Source organism: Phocoena phocoena, chromosome 8 (genome assembly GCF_963924675.1).
Source record: "Phocoena phocoena chromosome 8, mPhoPho1.1, whole genome shotgun sequence".
Lineage (NCBI taxonomy): Eukaryota > Metazoa > Chordata > Mammalia > Artiodactyla > Phocoenidae > Phocoena > Phocoena phocoena.
This window is the reverse complement of record NC_089226.1, coordinates 44259502-44274613: the sequence shown is the minus strand read 5'-3', so window position 1 is coordinate 44274613 and position 15112 is coordinate 44259502. Positions and strand designations below refer to the sequence as shown.

Genomic DNA, 15112 nt, shown 5'->3' with positions numbered 1-15112 from the left:
CTGTTGACCTCGGAAATGTTTAAGTAGAGTGGTATGGGCAAAGTTGGTGGATTTAACAGAGAATAAGAGGAAAGGAAGAACTGAGAAATGGGGCAGTAGCAGAAAGGAGATGTTAAGTCGAGAAAGGAGCTTTTATTGATCATCTTCTCTTTGGTATCTAGGTAAAAGGAGGCATCCAAAAATACCAATTGAATAAACCAAGTTTAATATTAAACAACAGGTTTGCTCTGAATACATTGACCTATTTAAGTTCATATTTATCATGCAGGATCACATTAGGCACCGAAGGAATATTTTCTTTTCCCCTGGAAAAAAGGCAAACTAGAGCAGTTAGATAATGCCTAATTTTCAGAGAATTCAGATGCCCTGTTAAGTTTCCTGAACATTAGTGACCTTCTGGAGCGATTTCCACCACTGTGCCTGCTCTATGGTTAAGACACGTTGTTGCCTTGCTAATGTATCATCCATCCCAGCTGCGTTTCTAAATTGTCCAAGCAAAAGATTTGTGAAACCCTAGAGAAAAGTAATTTTTAAGAGTTAAATAGATGAGATCAAGACCCAAGATCAAAACAACTGATGCAGACTTCCTGGTTATATTTAAACCCATGGAATTAAACAAATAATAACAAAAATAGTTTGCCAGTCTTGAGAAATCCATGGCCATTCTTGTCTGGTTTTCATTGAAAACTGGAAGGACTATTCCCAAAGTGACTGGTTGAGACATGAAAAACAAAAATCAAAAATGATGGCAAGTGCAGGCATGCTATGTAAAAGTACAGACAATAACAAACTAACAACTAGACTTTCCTGTGACTCATGGAAAAATATGTGAAATCAGGTTATCCAAGTTTAAAAATAATGAATCATACAACTTAAAATACAGATGTCAGGAAAGCACGTGTGTTTCTGAAAAAAAATAATAATGAAAGGATACAGATATTTATGCAAACTTCAATCAATTACTGCTATACAAAAGCAGATTCTGCATTTTTTACTTGAGAATCCATGACAAGTATTAATAAACATAAATAATATCTACCTCAGTTAAATACAAAGAGATGTTACATTCTGTAGTAAGCAGTAGGTTTCATGCTTTCTTAAGTTCGACTTTTTAAAATCATCTCTGATTTACATATCAAATTAGATGAGAGCATACCTTTATACATTTGTTTTGGCAGAAAATCCAAAGTTTGGTAATTACAGAGCACAGCTAGAAAACACTTTAAGAGATCGACTACGTAGTCAAAAAAAAAAAAAAGAAAAGAAAAATCTACCCAGGTTTTAAGTCAATAAAGGTTTAAAGAAGGAAAAGAATCAGAAAACTTGAATTTTGGTTCCAACTTTGTCATCAATTGTGTTACTTTGATTTTTTTGATCCTTTAAACAATTTATGTTTTAGATACCTCCTTCCCTCACAGCAAAGAAACAAGTAAATCTGCTGTTTGGACTACAATGTTTTAAAGTTCAATAACTTTAGATAAACTATTAGAATTTATATGTGCCTTAAGTTTTAAAAATAGAATTATCTCACAGAAGCTATATTTTAATACACCTTTTATATATTTATAGGTATATAAATGTATATAAATTTAAATACATCTATCTAAGTGTTGTGTGTAGTGGAAACAGTGGTGCCCTGTTCAGGTCTTCTTCCCTTCTCCCTTTTCCCAATTTTCAGTATTAAAACACTCATTTCCCCAATCTCCCAGCTGCTGAAAGTGCTGCCTGCTGAGAGCTACTTCTGAGACCCTCCCCAGGAATTGCCATCCACAGACAAACGCTTCCCCACCCATGTCTAAGCGTCAAACCCAATGACTGTAATTTGGGAGTACACAGGTTTGTCCTCCTGACTTCAAGACAGGACAACTCTGAACTATCATTTTACCTGCAGATCTCCTGTGTGAGCTGCTGAGGCCTCTGTGGAGACTATATCACAGTTCAACTTCTGCCTTGCCTCCTTAGTCCCTCACTCTTTACCAGGTGTTGATCTGAGCACACTAACCAACAAACCTCTGGCACGCAAATCTCTACTCCCAGTCCATTTCCCTGGAAACCCAACCTGAAACATCCTTCATCCCACGGGCTAGTAAACCACAAGAGGCAAATCATCAGTCCCCCAAATGACTGTTTCTAAACCAGTCTGTGGCCAGAGCTTAGTCAGTTATTGCAAGCTGGAGAAGGAAGCAAAAAAAAAAAAAAAATTCAGTTTAATCCTGTTTTGATTGTCCACTCATTATTGGAAATAAAAATATCATATGACAATGCTTGTATGTGGAATCTAAGAAAAAGGTTCAAATGAACTTAGTTACAAAACATAAATAGAGTCACAGATGTAGAAAACAAACTTGTGGTTACCAGGGGAGAAGTGGGGGGAGGGATAAATTGGGAGATTGGGATTGACATATACACACTACTATATATAAAATAGATGACTAATAGGGACCTACCGTATAGCACAGGGAACTCTGCTCAGTACTCTGTAATGGCCTATATGGGAAAAGAATCTAAAAAAAAAGTAGATATATGTATATGTATAACTGATTCACTTTGCTATACACCTGAGACTAATACAACGTTGTAAATCAACTATACTCCAATAAAAAAATTTTTTTTTGAATTGTGGGATTGGAGTGAGAAAAACAACAACAACAACAGAAACAACTTCTAACTGACTGAGAACCTCCTGTGTGCCAAGCACCATGCTTAGCTTGATTATATCTTTTTAATTCACATTCAAAGCTTCATAGAGAAGTTACTATTATTATCCATGTTTTATAAAGAAGTAAACCAAAGGTAAGTGTGTTCATTATCTTGTTCAAGGTCACAGTACTAATAAGTGGGGTATTCAGGTCTCCAATCCCAGCTGTCCAGGATTCCAAAATCTACGGTCTAATACTGTACAGTAGCCTCTGATCTCCAACAACCTTTGTCAGCAAACGTTCCTGCTGGTTACACCCTAAGAGAATGCAAGTGCTACCGCAGAGAACAATCACAACTTTCTGGGAACACCCACCAGATTAGCATGGCTTCCATGTGTAGCAAAGTCAGTGTCAAGTATAAGAGATGTTGAAGCACTTTAAGCAATGAAAAGTCCAACCTTTGAGTTCCTAATTAAATCAGTAGTCAAAACTTAGTCTTACTTTGACAGAAATTATGAAAAATACTATAGTGCTTCTGTACCTTATCTTTGCACCAACTTCTTTTGTTATTTTCAGTTGTAAAAGCTTCATCTCTGTTTAAAAAATGAGGTGAAATTCAAGCTACTGAATCCAATGGGATCCAATGGATATTTTATAGATTTGATTTTTCCTTATACTGACACAATAGATCAAAGTAAATAGTAGACTTTTCTAACAGGGGAATTTGACTTTCAACTCCCCACAATATTTGAAGAGCTTAGTAGTGTGGGCAATATAAAACTTTCAACTTCATATTTCTCTTGAAAATACATTTTTATAATTTCATAAACTTCTCTTTTAAATGGTAATTCTTTTTTGTTGACTCCAACAAGTATGTCTAAGAGCAAAAGGAGTTTTAGAAATATGAATGCCCTGAACATGGCTAGGTGGTGAGGCATGAGAGAGACAGGGCCGAATAGCTAACAATACACCTCTCAGCCAGGCAGTCTGTGTTTCTATCTCACCTGTGCCACTAATTAGTTGTGTGCTATCTAATATTTCTGAGTCACATTATTTTCTGTATCATAGAGAGTTAACAGTACACATCACATAGAAATACAGAACTAAATAATATAATATTTTCAAAGTTTGTTTAGGCATTTAATTAGTAGGTACTATTATCCTTGACAAAAATGGGGTGTGTATACAATTTTAGTGGGAATTGGCATATGGGAAGTCACTTTGTTTTTTGTGGGGTTTTTTGCGGTATGCGGGCCTCTCACTGTTGTGGCCTCTCCCATTGCAGAGCACAGGCTCCGGACGCGCAAGCTCAGAGGCCATGGCTCACGGGCCCAGCCTCTCCGTGGCATGTGGGATCTTCCCAGCCCGGGGCACGAACCTGCGTCCCCAGCATCAGCACGCGGACTCTCAACCACTGCGCCAACAGGGAAGCCCTAAGTCACTTTGTTTTGCTTTGTTTTATTTCAAAGGAACCCTTAAAACTATCCAGTGAAAATGCTTGAAAAGTATGTATTTTACATGTAAGTGCCAAACAGAAGTAATTGGACAAAAAGAAGGAAATGGCAGGAAAAGACAGTAAATTAACATAATAGCATAATGTAAAATTTAGCTTAGAAATGTTTTTGCTTTACTCAAATTCATTTCCAGGCAGCAGTACAGTTCACCTCTTTTCCCTTTTACAAAAACAGAGACTCCCTTGGGGCATGGTATGAGTGAGACAGCTAGCAATCCCCCCAAATGTGGGAGGGCTATAAACCATTTCCTAAGCCTACACAAAGTACATGGTACACAGATGGTCTGGTGAGAAGAATCTTCCTTTGCCTTAAAATTTCTTTTGGAAGCCAACTCTTGTTGCAATTTAAAATATCTATGAGATATAATTCTTTCTAAAACAATTAACACTTTGAGGTTTAATATGGCATAATCAAAACATACAAAAAATGATGTTTAGAATAAGGATAAATGTGAATACAAAACCTAAACTTGCAAAGTCAAGATCCATTTTGACCTGCAGGTTGCTAGGCAAACCTAAGATATATTGATAACATTTGTCAAATAAGCAACAGAAATTAGGAGCAAGTTATTTTCCACTGTTAGCCCTGAGAATGGAGCAGTGGAGGTGAAAAATTGACCTGCTGTCTCTAACCAGATGTTCTCAGTAAATTGTTTCCCTTTTTCTTTGGTGGTTCTTCCCAAACTACCTCCGCCATAAGTACATTTCCCATTCCTCTTATCAGCTAAAGAGAAATAGTCATCATGACCTTAAAGATTAGACTCAGAACCTGACTGGAAGCCTGCTCTTTGACTGAGAGACACATCAGCCATAAGCATTTCCTCTTTCTCCTTAAATCCTCTAGCTTTTCCTTTTCTCTGGCTTCACCTTCCAAGTGAGAGATGGGAGGAAAAGACAATCCACCTATGAAGTATTTCTCAAGGTAAGTCCCAAACAGTAATTATATATTAAGCGTTTTTCACTCTTTCAACAGATATATATTGTGATACTCCGTGTACCAGATGCTGTGCTATGAACGTAACTTTGAAAGGGTTCCTGGAGCTTATGGTCTAGGAGGAAGACAGGTATTAAACAGGTAATTTAATGGCACTAATTGCTGAAGAGAATATACAGGGTCTTATAAAAGGAAAAGGTCAAGAGAATGTATGGTATTTGGAGAGTGAATAAGTGGAAGAAGCAGTGGTTGGTTTCTAGGGCAAAGAGATTAGTCTAGACAAAGATCTAAAAGTGAGAAAGTAGAAAAGGGTTAAATAAATGGGTGAATAAAATTTAATGGGATTATTTATTAAAGAACGTCTTAAAACCATTAATATGGTAAGAGAAACTATGAATTTTTAAAAGCGATATACACTAACCACTATTTTCCAAACTATTTTAGGTCTTTTCTTTCTTGTTTTTCTTAGAGAATTTTCAGAGGACCATGTTCCTTGAAGAGAACTGAAGACTGGCCTGGAAGAAGCAGAAGGAAAAAGGAAAAATCTTTTCTTAATTGAAGAAAGTAAGAAAGAAGAAAAACTATGATGGATACAGAATCCCAGGCATCCAACCTCTTTGCCTCCATCCAACACACTCCAACCCTGAATCTTCTGAAACAAGCCTGTAGTGGACACAGAGCCCTTGTGCTGAGGACTTACCAGACCTCCTTTAGAGTCAGGGTGATGGTCCTTTGCTGTAGGAAGCTGCTCATAAGGAGACTCAGGAGGACTGTATACCTAACAGCGCTTCACTGAGGTGAGGAGAAGCTCTTCCGTCTCCGCACCCAGCCAAATACATCCTATTTCTCAAAGTAGTCACTAAACCAATATTCTTTCTCCAAGAACAATGTATTGTGGGCTTCCCTGGCGGCACAGTGGTTGAGAGTCCGCCTGCCGATGCAGGGGACACGGGTTCGTGCCCCGGTCCGGGAAGATCCCACATGCCACGGAGCGGCTGGGCCCGTGAGCCATGGCCGCTGAGCCTGCGCGTCCGGAGCCTGTGCTCCGCAACAGGAGAGGCCACAACAGTGAGAGGCCCGCGTACCGCAAAAAAAAAAAGAATAATGTATTGTTATTCCTATTCTTACACCTTAGTATTCCACGGGGTGGGAGTGGGGGAATGTAAATAGTCCTTCATTCACACAACAAAATGTAAAGTACCTGAGAAAATTCTTATATCATTTTAGCTTGTTTTATCTTTAGACTGCTATCCCTATCTTTTCTTTTGATTCATAACCAAACACTACTATTTGGGAGTTGATGAGAGCAGAGATCCACTCACAGACAGAACTAATAAGTGACAGAGTTGGGACTGAATTCTAAAGTTCCTGTCATTTGTGTGAATATTTACTACCTTTGACCTCACATGTAATTTGTTCTCCCTTTCTTAGCTCTCTCTCCTATTTCCAGTTGCTGCTCCTCTGTTCCCTACGTTCCCTTCTCCTCTTTTCTTTTCCTCCCATCCGTGCCTCAAGCCAGCTACAGGGTTACCACAGCTCTTCCCCAATCAGCTTTCAGGAAGCAGACCAGGCCACATAAAGCATTTGCTTAAAGCCCTTCAGATTCTACACAATACTTTATGTTATTTCTCTTTTGCCCTGTAAAAAAGTTCTAGGCCAGCTGAAAGAGACTAGATCTAGAAGCATCTACTCAGTGTGTAACACAGGTGAAAAGTTCCTGGATTTTCTGTTTTGAGAGAACATAAAAGTTTTCAGTGACGGAATATATACTCAAAAGTAAACACTCTTCTTTTCTTTTTGGTTGAAGCTGGGTGATGGGAATGTGGGAGTTCATTATACTATTCTCTCTATTTTTGTGTATGTTGAAAAACATTTTTATAAAAAATCCCTCTCTTCTCTGTAGTTGACATTCAGCAACCACCTTCTTTGCTTATTCCATATTCTCTACTTAATGCTATGATGAAGAAACGATTTTCAAAATATAGTCTCATGTTGTACACCTTAAATATATACAATTTTCATTTTTCAATTATACCTCAATAAACCTGGAAAAAACTTTCAAACACAAAGAAAGGTTAATTTCTGAAGTAAATTTCATATGACCCCAAGATTGGGCCAAACTTCCTAAACTACTCTATCAAGACAAACTTACTTGTGTATTTCTCCCATTTTCATTCTCCTCCTTCTTTTTATGTTACCGACTTTATGCCTACAGGATGTAGGGATGCAGAGAAATAGAAACATGTCTTACAACTATCAGAACTAAAGCACAGTGCTTCTGACTGTAGTGGATGCAATCACATGAAAATGGCTTCATGACTGAGCTGAAACATCACACCTGAATGGTTGTTGATCAGATTTACTCCCCAAGCTTCCTGCTGCCCTAATAGGATGTGGGCAATCTTATTCAGCTACCCTATAGGGTGTGCATGTGCTACAGGAGTGAAGGGTGTGACATGGCTACTTGGCTCCTGATGGTCTCAGGACTCCTGTTGGTTTTATATCTCATGAGGGCAACTAAGTTTCCACTGTTACTCGTGGTGACACATTTCCCCTTTCACTGTCACCTGCATCCCACACAGCACCAGATGAAAGGGTGTCTATCATCACTATTGGAGAAACTACTATAACTACTATATATATACTACTATATGTAGACTATATATATATATATATATATATATATATATACTATAACTACTGTAAACTACTATAATGACTATAAACTACTATACTATACCTGTCTCCAAGGTAGGCCAATGTTGCCATCTTTCGTGATAAAATGGAATGTTGTTAATTATTTCACTAGATACCAAACTACATTTCCTCAATAATTAATAATCTAGGAAATACAGTCAATAACTATGTCATATCTTAGTATGATGACAGACGGTAAGTGGACTTATCATGGTGATCATTTAGAAACATAAAAATATCGAATCACTATGTTGGGTAACAAGAACTAACATAGTGCTGTAGGTCAATTATACTTCAAAAGTAAATAAAGACACAAACAAACTCAAAAAGAAAAAGAGATGAGATTTATGGTTACCAGGGGAAGGTGGGTGGGGCATGGGGTGGGGGAAGTGGACGAAGGCCATCAAAAGGTACATACTTTCAGTTATAAGGTAAATATGTACTAGGGATATAATATACAACATGATAAATATAATTAACACTGTGGTGTGATACATATGAAAACTGTTAACAGAGTAAATCCTAAGAGTTCTCATCAGAAAGAAAATATATTTATTTTCTACTTCTTTAACTTTGAATCTATATGAGATGACAAACGTTCACTAAACTTATTGTGCTAATCACTTCATGATGTATGTAGGCTAAATCATTATGCCGCATACCTTAAACTTAAACAGTGGTATATGTCAGTCATATCTCAATAAAACTGGAAGACAAATTAAAAATAAATAAATAGATAAATTTGCTACATACAAACGGAATGCAAAATTTGGAGCAAATGAAGCAAAAAATTCTCTTTCTTTTTAAAGAATTGCTATTGGATAAATAACTTCTGTTCTTTCTCTAACCGTTTGACACTTCCTTTCTGCTTGTTTTATCCTTTAAATACAAAATTTTCTGGCCTAGCCATCTTCACAAGTACATGTTCTCAAGGAACAAGTTCACACTGAAAATAAAAATCATAATATTTGCTAACATGTATTGACATGTACCTGACACTTCACGTTCCAGGCTGTGTTCTACATACTTTATTTGTAGTAGTTCATTTAAACTCATAAATGTTTGAATAGCTGTTGCTTTTATCACAATATTACACCGAGAAATGAATGTACAAAAAGGTGAAGTAACTTGGCCAAGGTTTCCAAATTTTCAACTTGACTAATACAACAAATTTAACAGCGGTTCCAATCCCAGCACAGCCTCATCCCTAAACCTTAGCACTTTGACACCAGTTATTTTTCTGGCCTCTCCCTCATAATTTGTTCAATTTTATTTGCATATCTTAGCATATATTTTAAACATGTGGTCCCTGTCTCAGTTACCTTTGTCAGAAACTGAATAAAATCTTAACCTCTATCATCAATGGGGAATATTAAATAAATTACAGTACATTCCTACTGTGAAATATTATACAGTGATCAAAAAGAATGAGGCATATACAAATACGGTAACATGGAAAGTTGTCCATGACATATTGTTGTGTAAAAAGAGAAAATGATAAAACAAAGGATCCAGCAAACAAATGCCAGACACCTATATATGCCAAAGTATACAGAAAAATATCTGGAAGACTATAGGTCAAACTCAAGAGAAGGACTGGGGAGTGGGGAAATGAGGAAAAGTTATAATGTGATCTTACATGCTTGTGAATTGTTTACTTTTTTATAATGGGTTCATGCCATTTGTATAATGGAAAAAAATAACGTGAAACAATGGGCTAACAATATTTGATATTGTTATCAATATTATTCCATTTTATTTTTCTGACCTTATTTTCCTTTCCTTTCTCCATACACAACCTGGGTGCCAATTATACTGGGCTTTTTCTTTTCTAAACATTTTCTTATGCTTCCACCTCAACCCAGAGTAATTTCCTTTTCTATAATTTTAATCTCTCTAAAGAAAATCATGCACATATTATATTTTGGTACATAATTCATAAAAGGAAGAGTCCAAATATTCAGGAAATTTTCTGCATTTTGAATCAACAAGGTTTAATGAATTAAATATACTATTTCCTGAAGTTTAAAGTTGTAGAAAATAATAAATAGTTTAAAAGTTTCTGAATAATTATATTTCTTTGTAAAAAGATGGTTTACTTAAACATTAAGGATATTGTGACAGGTTTGAATGATATGGAGTGGAGTGGAGTGTACACACACAAAAAGAAAAAGACACATTTCATTCTAAAAATTAAAAAACCAAAAAACAAGTTTCTTACCATTGTGAGAGTAAATGGATGGTTTTCCAATGCAGACACACTGGGACAATGTAGAACAATATACTAAAAAGCAACAAACAATTTTTAAATTGACCAGAAAAGAAATCCAAATAGTCTAATGATGCTAATTTTCAAAAAACATGTAAAGATAAAGGGTATTTTAAAAGTTTCCGGACACTGACTCACCTGGCCAGGTCTTGCTTTAAAATTTTCTTTGACCATTCGGATTTCCATGACATCTGAGGGATGACTTATGACTGAGATGATGGTGACTGGTTTATTGCTCCGGATACACCTGTAAAGCCTTTCAGCACAATACAGGCACAAAGGTCCAGAAATCCAGAGCCAGGTCTAACGGAGAATTTTTGAAATACACTTTAAGAAACACTTGTATTATAAGAATCTTTATATCCTGCCCAACTGCTTATTTGACACATTACAGTAATAATACAGTAATAATATATATATTTTTAGCATTCAATAATAAACATTTATTTCTTGGTAACACATCTGTAGGACAAGTGGGGTGTTTGTTCCATGTGTCACATCATAGGACCAAAGCTTGAGGAGCAGTGGCTACCCCAGGCATGCTCTTGCCATGGTGCTGGTAGAAGTACAAGAGGACAAGCCCAATCAGACAAGCACACACATCATATCCTCTGCTCACATCACATCCACTGGCATCCCATTGGCCAAAGCAAGTTACATGGCCAAAGATATGGAACGCTTCATGAGTTTGCCTGTCATCCTTGTGCAGGGGCCATGTTAATCTTCTCTGTATCGTTCCAATTTTAGTATATGTGCTGCTGAAGTGAGAACAGTAATATTTTAATCTGTATTTTAAGTAACAAGGTGTAAAGAAAAATGCGTAAAAAACAACAGATGCTCACTGCAACTTAAACAAGAGTAAAGTATGAAATAAAGGGGGAAGTAATATGAAGACCCTACCCTCTAGCCATTGCTAAGGGTATAACTACCATTAACAGGTAAGCATATGTTGTTTCATATATCCTTCTGTGCACACCAGAAATATATAACGTATATATATACAATATCTTTATCTAACAAGAGAAGAAAGGGAAGTAAAAGCTCAAATAAATCTGAAGATGATTTTAACAAAAATATACCAGTTCAATGTTTGTTAAAAAAATGAGAACCATAGATATTGTTAATGCACACAATGTATATGCATAATGTACATATACAAAATGTATACCCAATGTAAAATATGTATATGCACATATTTTTAAATATGGGTATACCACATGTGTTGTTCACAACTTACTTTTACGTAATATGAATAGCAGATAATATTTAGAATTTGGAAACCATGACAATTTTGCACATGTGCTGGAGGGATAGCCCTGATCCCAGGATAACTGCATAACCTGTGTAGCCAACCTTTCTCCTACAGCTGCATATTTTACCTCCCTCAACACCTGGAAGCCTCCAACCCAAACTTATTTTCATGGTCACTTCTTTAAACCTTATTTACAGAGTTATTCCAGAACTATATTCTTCCACGCAAATCATGCCTCTTCCTCACATTTGGTTAGAAACTGTGTGAAAAGTAAGCATCACAGAACAAGCTCTGCAACTTTGGGACAGTCACCATTTGAGCATCAGGTCGCACACAACTAAAGTGGGAGTCCCAATACCTGCCCTCCCTAACATATAGCATTGTGTGAAGCCCAGAAAAGCAATGAAGGTTGTAAAGTCTAATAGAAATCTAGAGGGTTATTATTAATAATAAACACAAGACTAACACTCACTCACTCCAAAGTCATCTACAAACTCGACCTTTTGACCCCCCTTTCTTCTTCTTAAAACAGACATTCAACATCACTATTCCCTGATTTTCACTTGCTACAGACAAAGAATACAGGGCATAATACCCATGTGGGCAGCTCCCACGGCCACAAGGGAAGATTAGGACCTTTATCAAACTACTGGCTGGGTCTTTGGGAAAGAAGTTTTCTAAGAGCAAATCAACAACCTGGTTTTACACTCTACTTCTCCCACGTGTTAGCCTGTAGAGTTTGGTCAAGGTATTTTACGTATTTAAGCCACAACTTCCTCATCAGAAAATTGAGGATGATACTAATTACTTCAAAGAGTTGTGAATACTGAAGAAATTATGCATATAATACATTTTAGCATAGTTCCTAGCAGATGATATTAAGCATTCAATAAATTGATTTTACAGCTTAGTATTTATAATATTATATATAAAATTGTACAATCATATTAGAATATACCATAATAATTATTAGTAGTAGTACTAGTTCTTTCATTATTGTTTTCCTTATTCAACTTACTCTTCTCAATGCATAAGGAAAATATCTTTGCTACCTTTCTTGTGGCAAGTACCAGTGCCACAGTATGCAAAGATCATATGATCAGTTAAGCAGGGATTTTCTATATTCTGTAATATTCTCGTTGAGCTGTCGGCTGCCTATAATGAAACAATAGGTACTAACTTGCTATTGAAACATCCTGAAACATTCTCTTCTGCAAGAATAATTGCTTCATTACCTTCAAAAACATGTCTAAATACAATGTTGATCAATTGTTATGGAAACATGGACTTTGCAGAGACTATTAAAGACATAGAATTAATCTGACCTGTGGAAAATTAGCTTGGAACCTGGGCTCTTCCATACAAATCTTCACAAATGTGTTCTGGGTAAGCTCATCTGGTTTTGAAAATCCTCCAGGGAAAGATTCATGAAAATGTTCTGAGAGATACTCTGGTAAGTGAATATTCTGGTAGCGGGTTCCATTAAGATTGATGCAGCCAGGAGGGTGCGTATCTAAATTAGTTTGATACTTAAGCAGCCCTCTAAAGTTAAGAAAAAAATAAAAACAAGGAGATGAAAAAGAGATTGAAATCAGAGAACAGAGTACAAGAAAATAACCTTATTTTCTTGTTAACTTTACATAGCATTTATCCAAAAGAAATGCTTCTCATTTATCTTACTTAAGAGCAATTCAGAAATCTTAAAACTTTTAATAAATTCTTTACTATGGAACTAAATCAAAAAATTTAGACCCCCCCCCCACAAATACATGGTAGAGAAGACACATGCAATCTTTCCAAATATTCTTGAATTTGACAGCCTTTACTTCAAGTCTATTAGGCATTCATACAATCACATACAAGTTTTCACTTCAGTAAACACTATAATGATGAGTACTTTCACTATAATTTCAAACACAAATGGAAAAGTATGGGGATCATACTTGATTTGGCTAAGACTAGATAAAACAAGCCTTGTTGATTTACAGAGAAACGTTAAACAAACATAACAACAGAAACTGGAAGCTTGCATCTCCTGTGATCTGAAAACAATACACAGCAATCAGGCCCTAAACCTGCTTACTTTTCAATTTCTCCATAAACAGGACCACATAAAAGGCTCAAAATAATGAATCAGGAAGGAGAACTTAAAACCCTAAAATCCCATTCTTATTATTTCATATTTTGTGAGATTTAAGATAACCCTTCGACTTTCTGTGCTCTTTATTTCTTATAAGGAGTTAAGTAAGATCTACCTCACAGGGATCGTGCATGAAATCATAGATTATATTAAAAAAATTTTTTTGCATAAGCAAATCTTGAAGAAAAAAGTAAGATTTTGAAAAGCATTGAAAATGTTTATTTTAATTTTGAGATATTAAAATTTTGGTTTCCAAAATTATTTTTCCTCGTTGTCTGAGTATGTTTTTAAATTACCCTTCATGCTCCCAAACAATCAATTTTAGTACATTTAAAAAGTAGATCTTTAAGTTCACCACAGCTATAATTTTACAAATGATATTATAAGGATGATATTTTCAAACAACAAAAACTATAACAAGAAAACTGATACTAAATAGGTCCATGACTTAGCAATGACTAAGGTAGTCTTTGGTGGAATGTACCATCTACTCAACCTGATCATTCTCCCTTTTACGCCTTTTACTTATGTTCAATTCCCTTTCTCTCTTCATTTTATTTTACTTTCTTCCCTAAAACCAGTCATTATGAAGTCACTGGAGAGCACAGAGAACACGTCGGGAGAATCTAAGTAGTGGCTGTATTACATAACATCCATGGTAGACCACACACACATTTTTTTTCAGTAATGCAGTAGATATGGCCTAGGTATGGAATAAATGAATGCATATTGTATAAATGTGAGCCAAGTACATAATCTTTTATAGAGTTCTAGTCATATAATACAACTGTGCCATTTTAATACTTGAAAAATCCATTAATTTGATGCAGCTTTTATTACAAGTAATGAGTTACCCAAACCTGTTGCTCTTATTAACTATCCCAAGGGTAGTGGCTGATGGGTGGGCAGGCCAAAAATCTCAAGCATTTTGTTATATTGGTTGTTAAGTTGAACAAACATTGGCATAATGCAACTGGCACTATCTTAGGTGGTGCTACAGATAGTCAGATCTGGTCCCTAACACTCCAAAACTTAAAATCCAGTTTAGAAGATATCTTTAGAGAAGCTGAACATAACTCAGACCACAAATGATAATTTGAGTAGAGAGATTTGATAAGAGCTTAGTAGGCTTCCCTGGTGGTGCAGTGGTTGAGAGTCCACCTGCCGATGCAGGGGACACGGGTTCGTGCCCCGGTCCGGGAAGATCCCACATGCCGCGGAGCGGCTGGGCCCGTGAGCCATGGCCGCTGAGCCTGTGTGTGCGGAGCCTGTGCTCCGCAATGGGAGAGGCCACAACGGTGAGAGGCTCGCGTACCGCAAAAAAAAAAAAAAAAAAAAAAGAGCTTAGTAATGTATAGAAGACATGAGGTCCAGTCCAGAGCAATTTGTATACATTTCACATTACCCTCACCACAGCTACATGAAATACAAATTATTATTCCCATTTTACAAATTAAGAAACTATTTTAATAAATTAATACCCTAGGGTCACACAGCTAATAAGTGGCCAAGCCAAGATTTGAACACAGGTCTGACTCAAATTCTAAGCTCTTCACCTCTTACTATACAGCATGTTAGTTCACTGGATCATTGGATCCTCACAACATACCTTTAAAAAAGTAAGGGAGGGGAAGGTCAATATTTATTAAGAAAGTATGTCAGGAATTT

At 36.3% G+C, this 15112-nt stretch overlaps 1 protein-coding gene and 1 non-coding gene across 3 annotated transcripts in view; both read right to left on the bottom strand.

Annotated features, from left to right (window-relative positions):
• Positions 1-15112, bottom strand: part of NOX4 (NADPH oxidase 4) — a 146026-nt gene that overhangs the window by 75294 nt on the left and 55620 nt on the right. For both annotated transcript variants that reach the window (XM_065883297.1, XM_065883298.1), the window contains exons 9-11: positions 12630-12846; positions 10191-10355; positions 10005-10067 (exon numbers count right to left, since the gene is read on the bottom strand). In XM_065883297.1, the coding sequence (XP_065739369.1) occupies positions 10005-10067; positions 10191-10355; positions 12630-12846 (445 nt within the window). The remainder of the gene's footprint in view (positions 1-10004; positions 10068-10190; positions 10356-12629; positions 12847-15112) is intronic.
• LOC136127711 (U6 spliceosomal RNA) lies at positions 10717-10823 on the bottom strand. Its single transcript, XR_010656166.1, has one exon. It is a non-coding gene; the product is annotated as a U6 spliceosomal RNA (small nuclear RNA).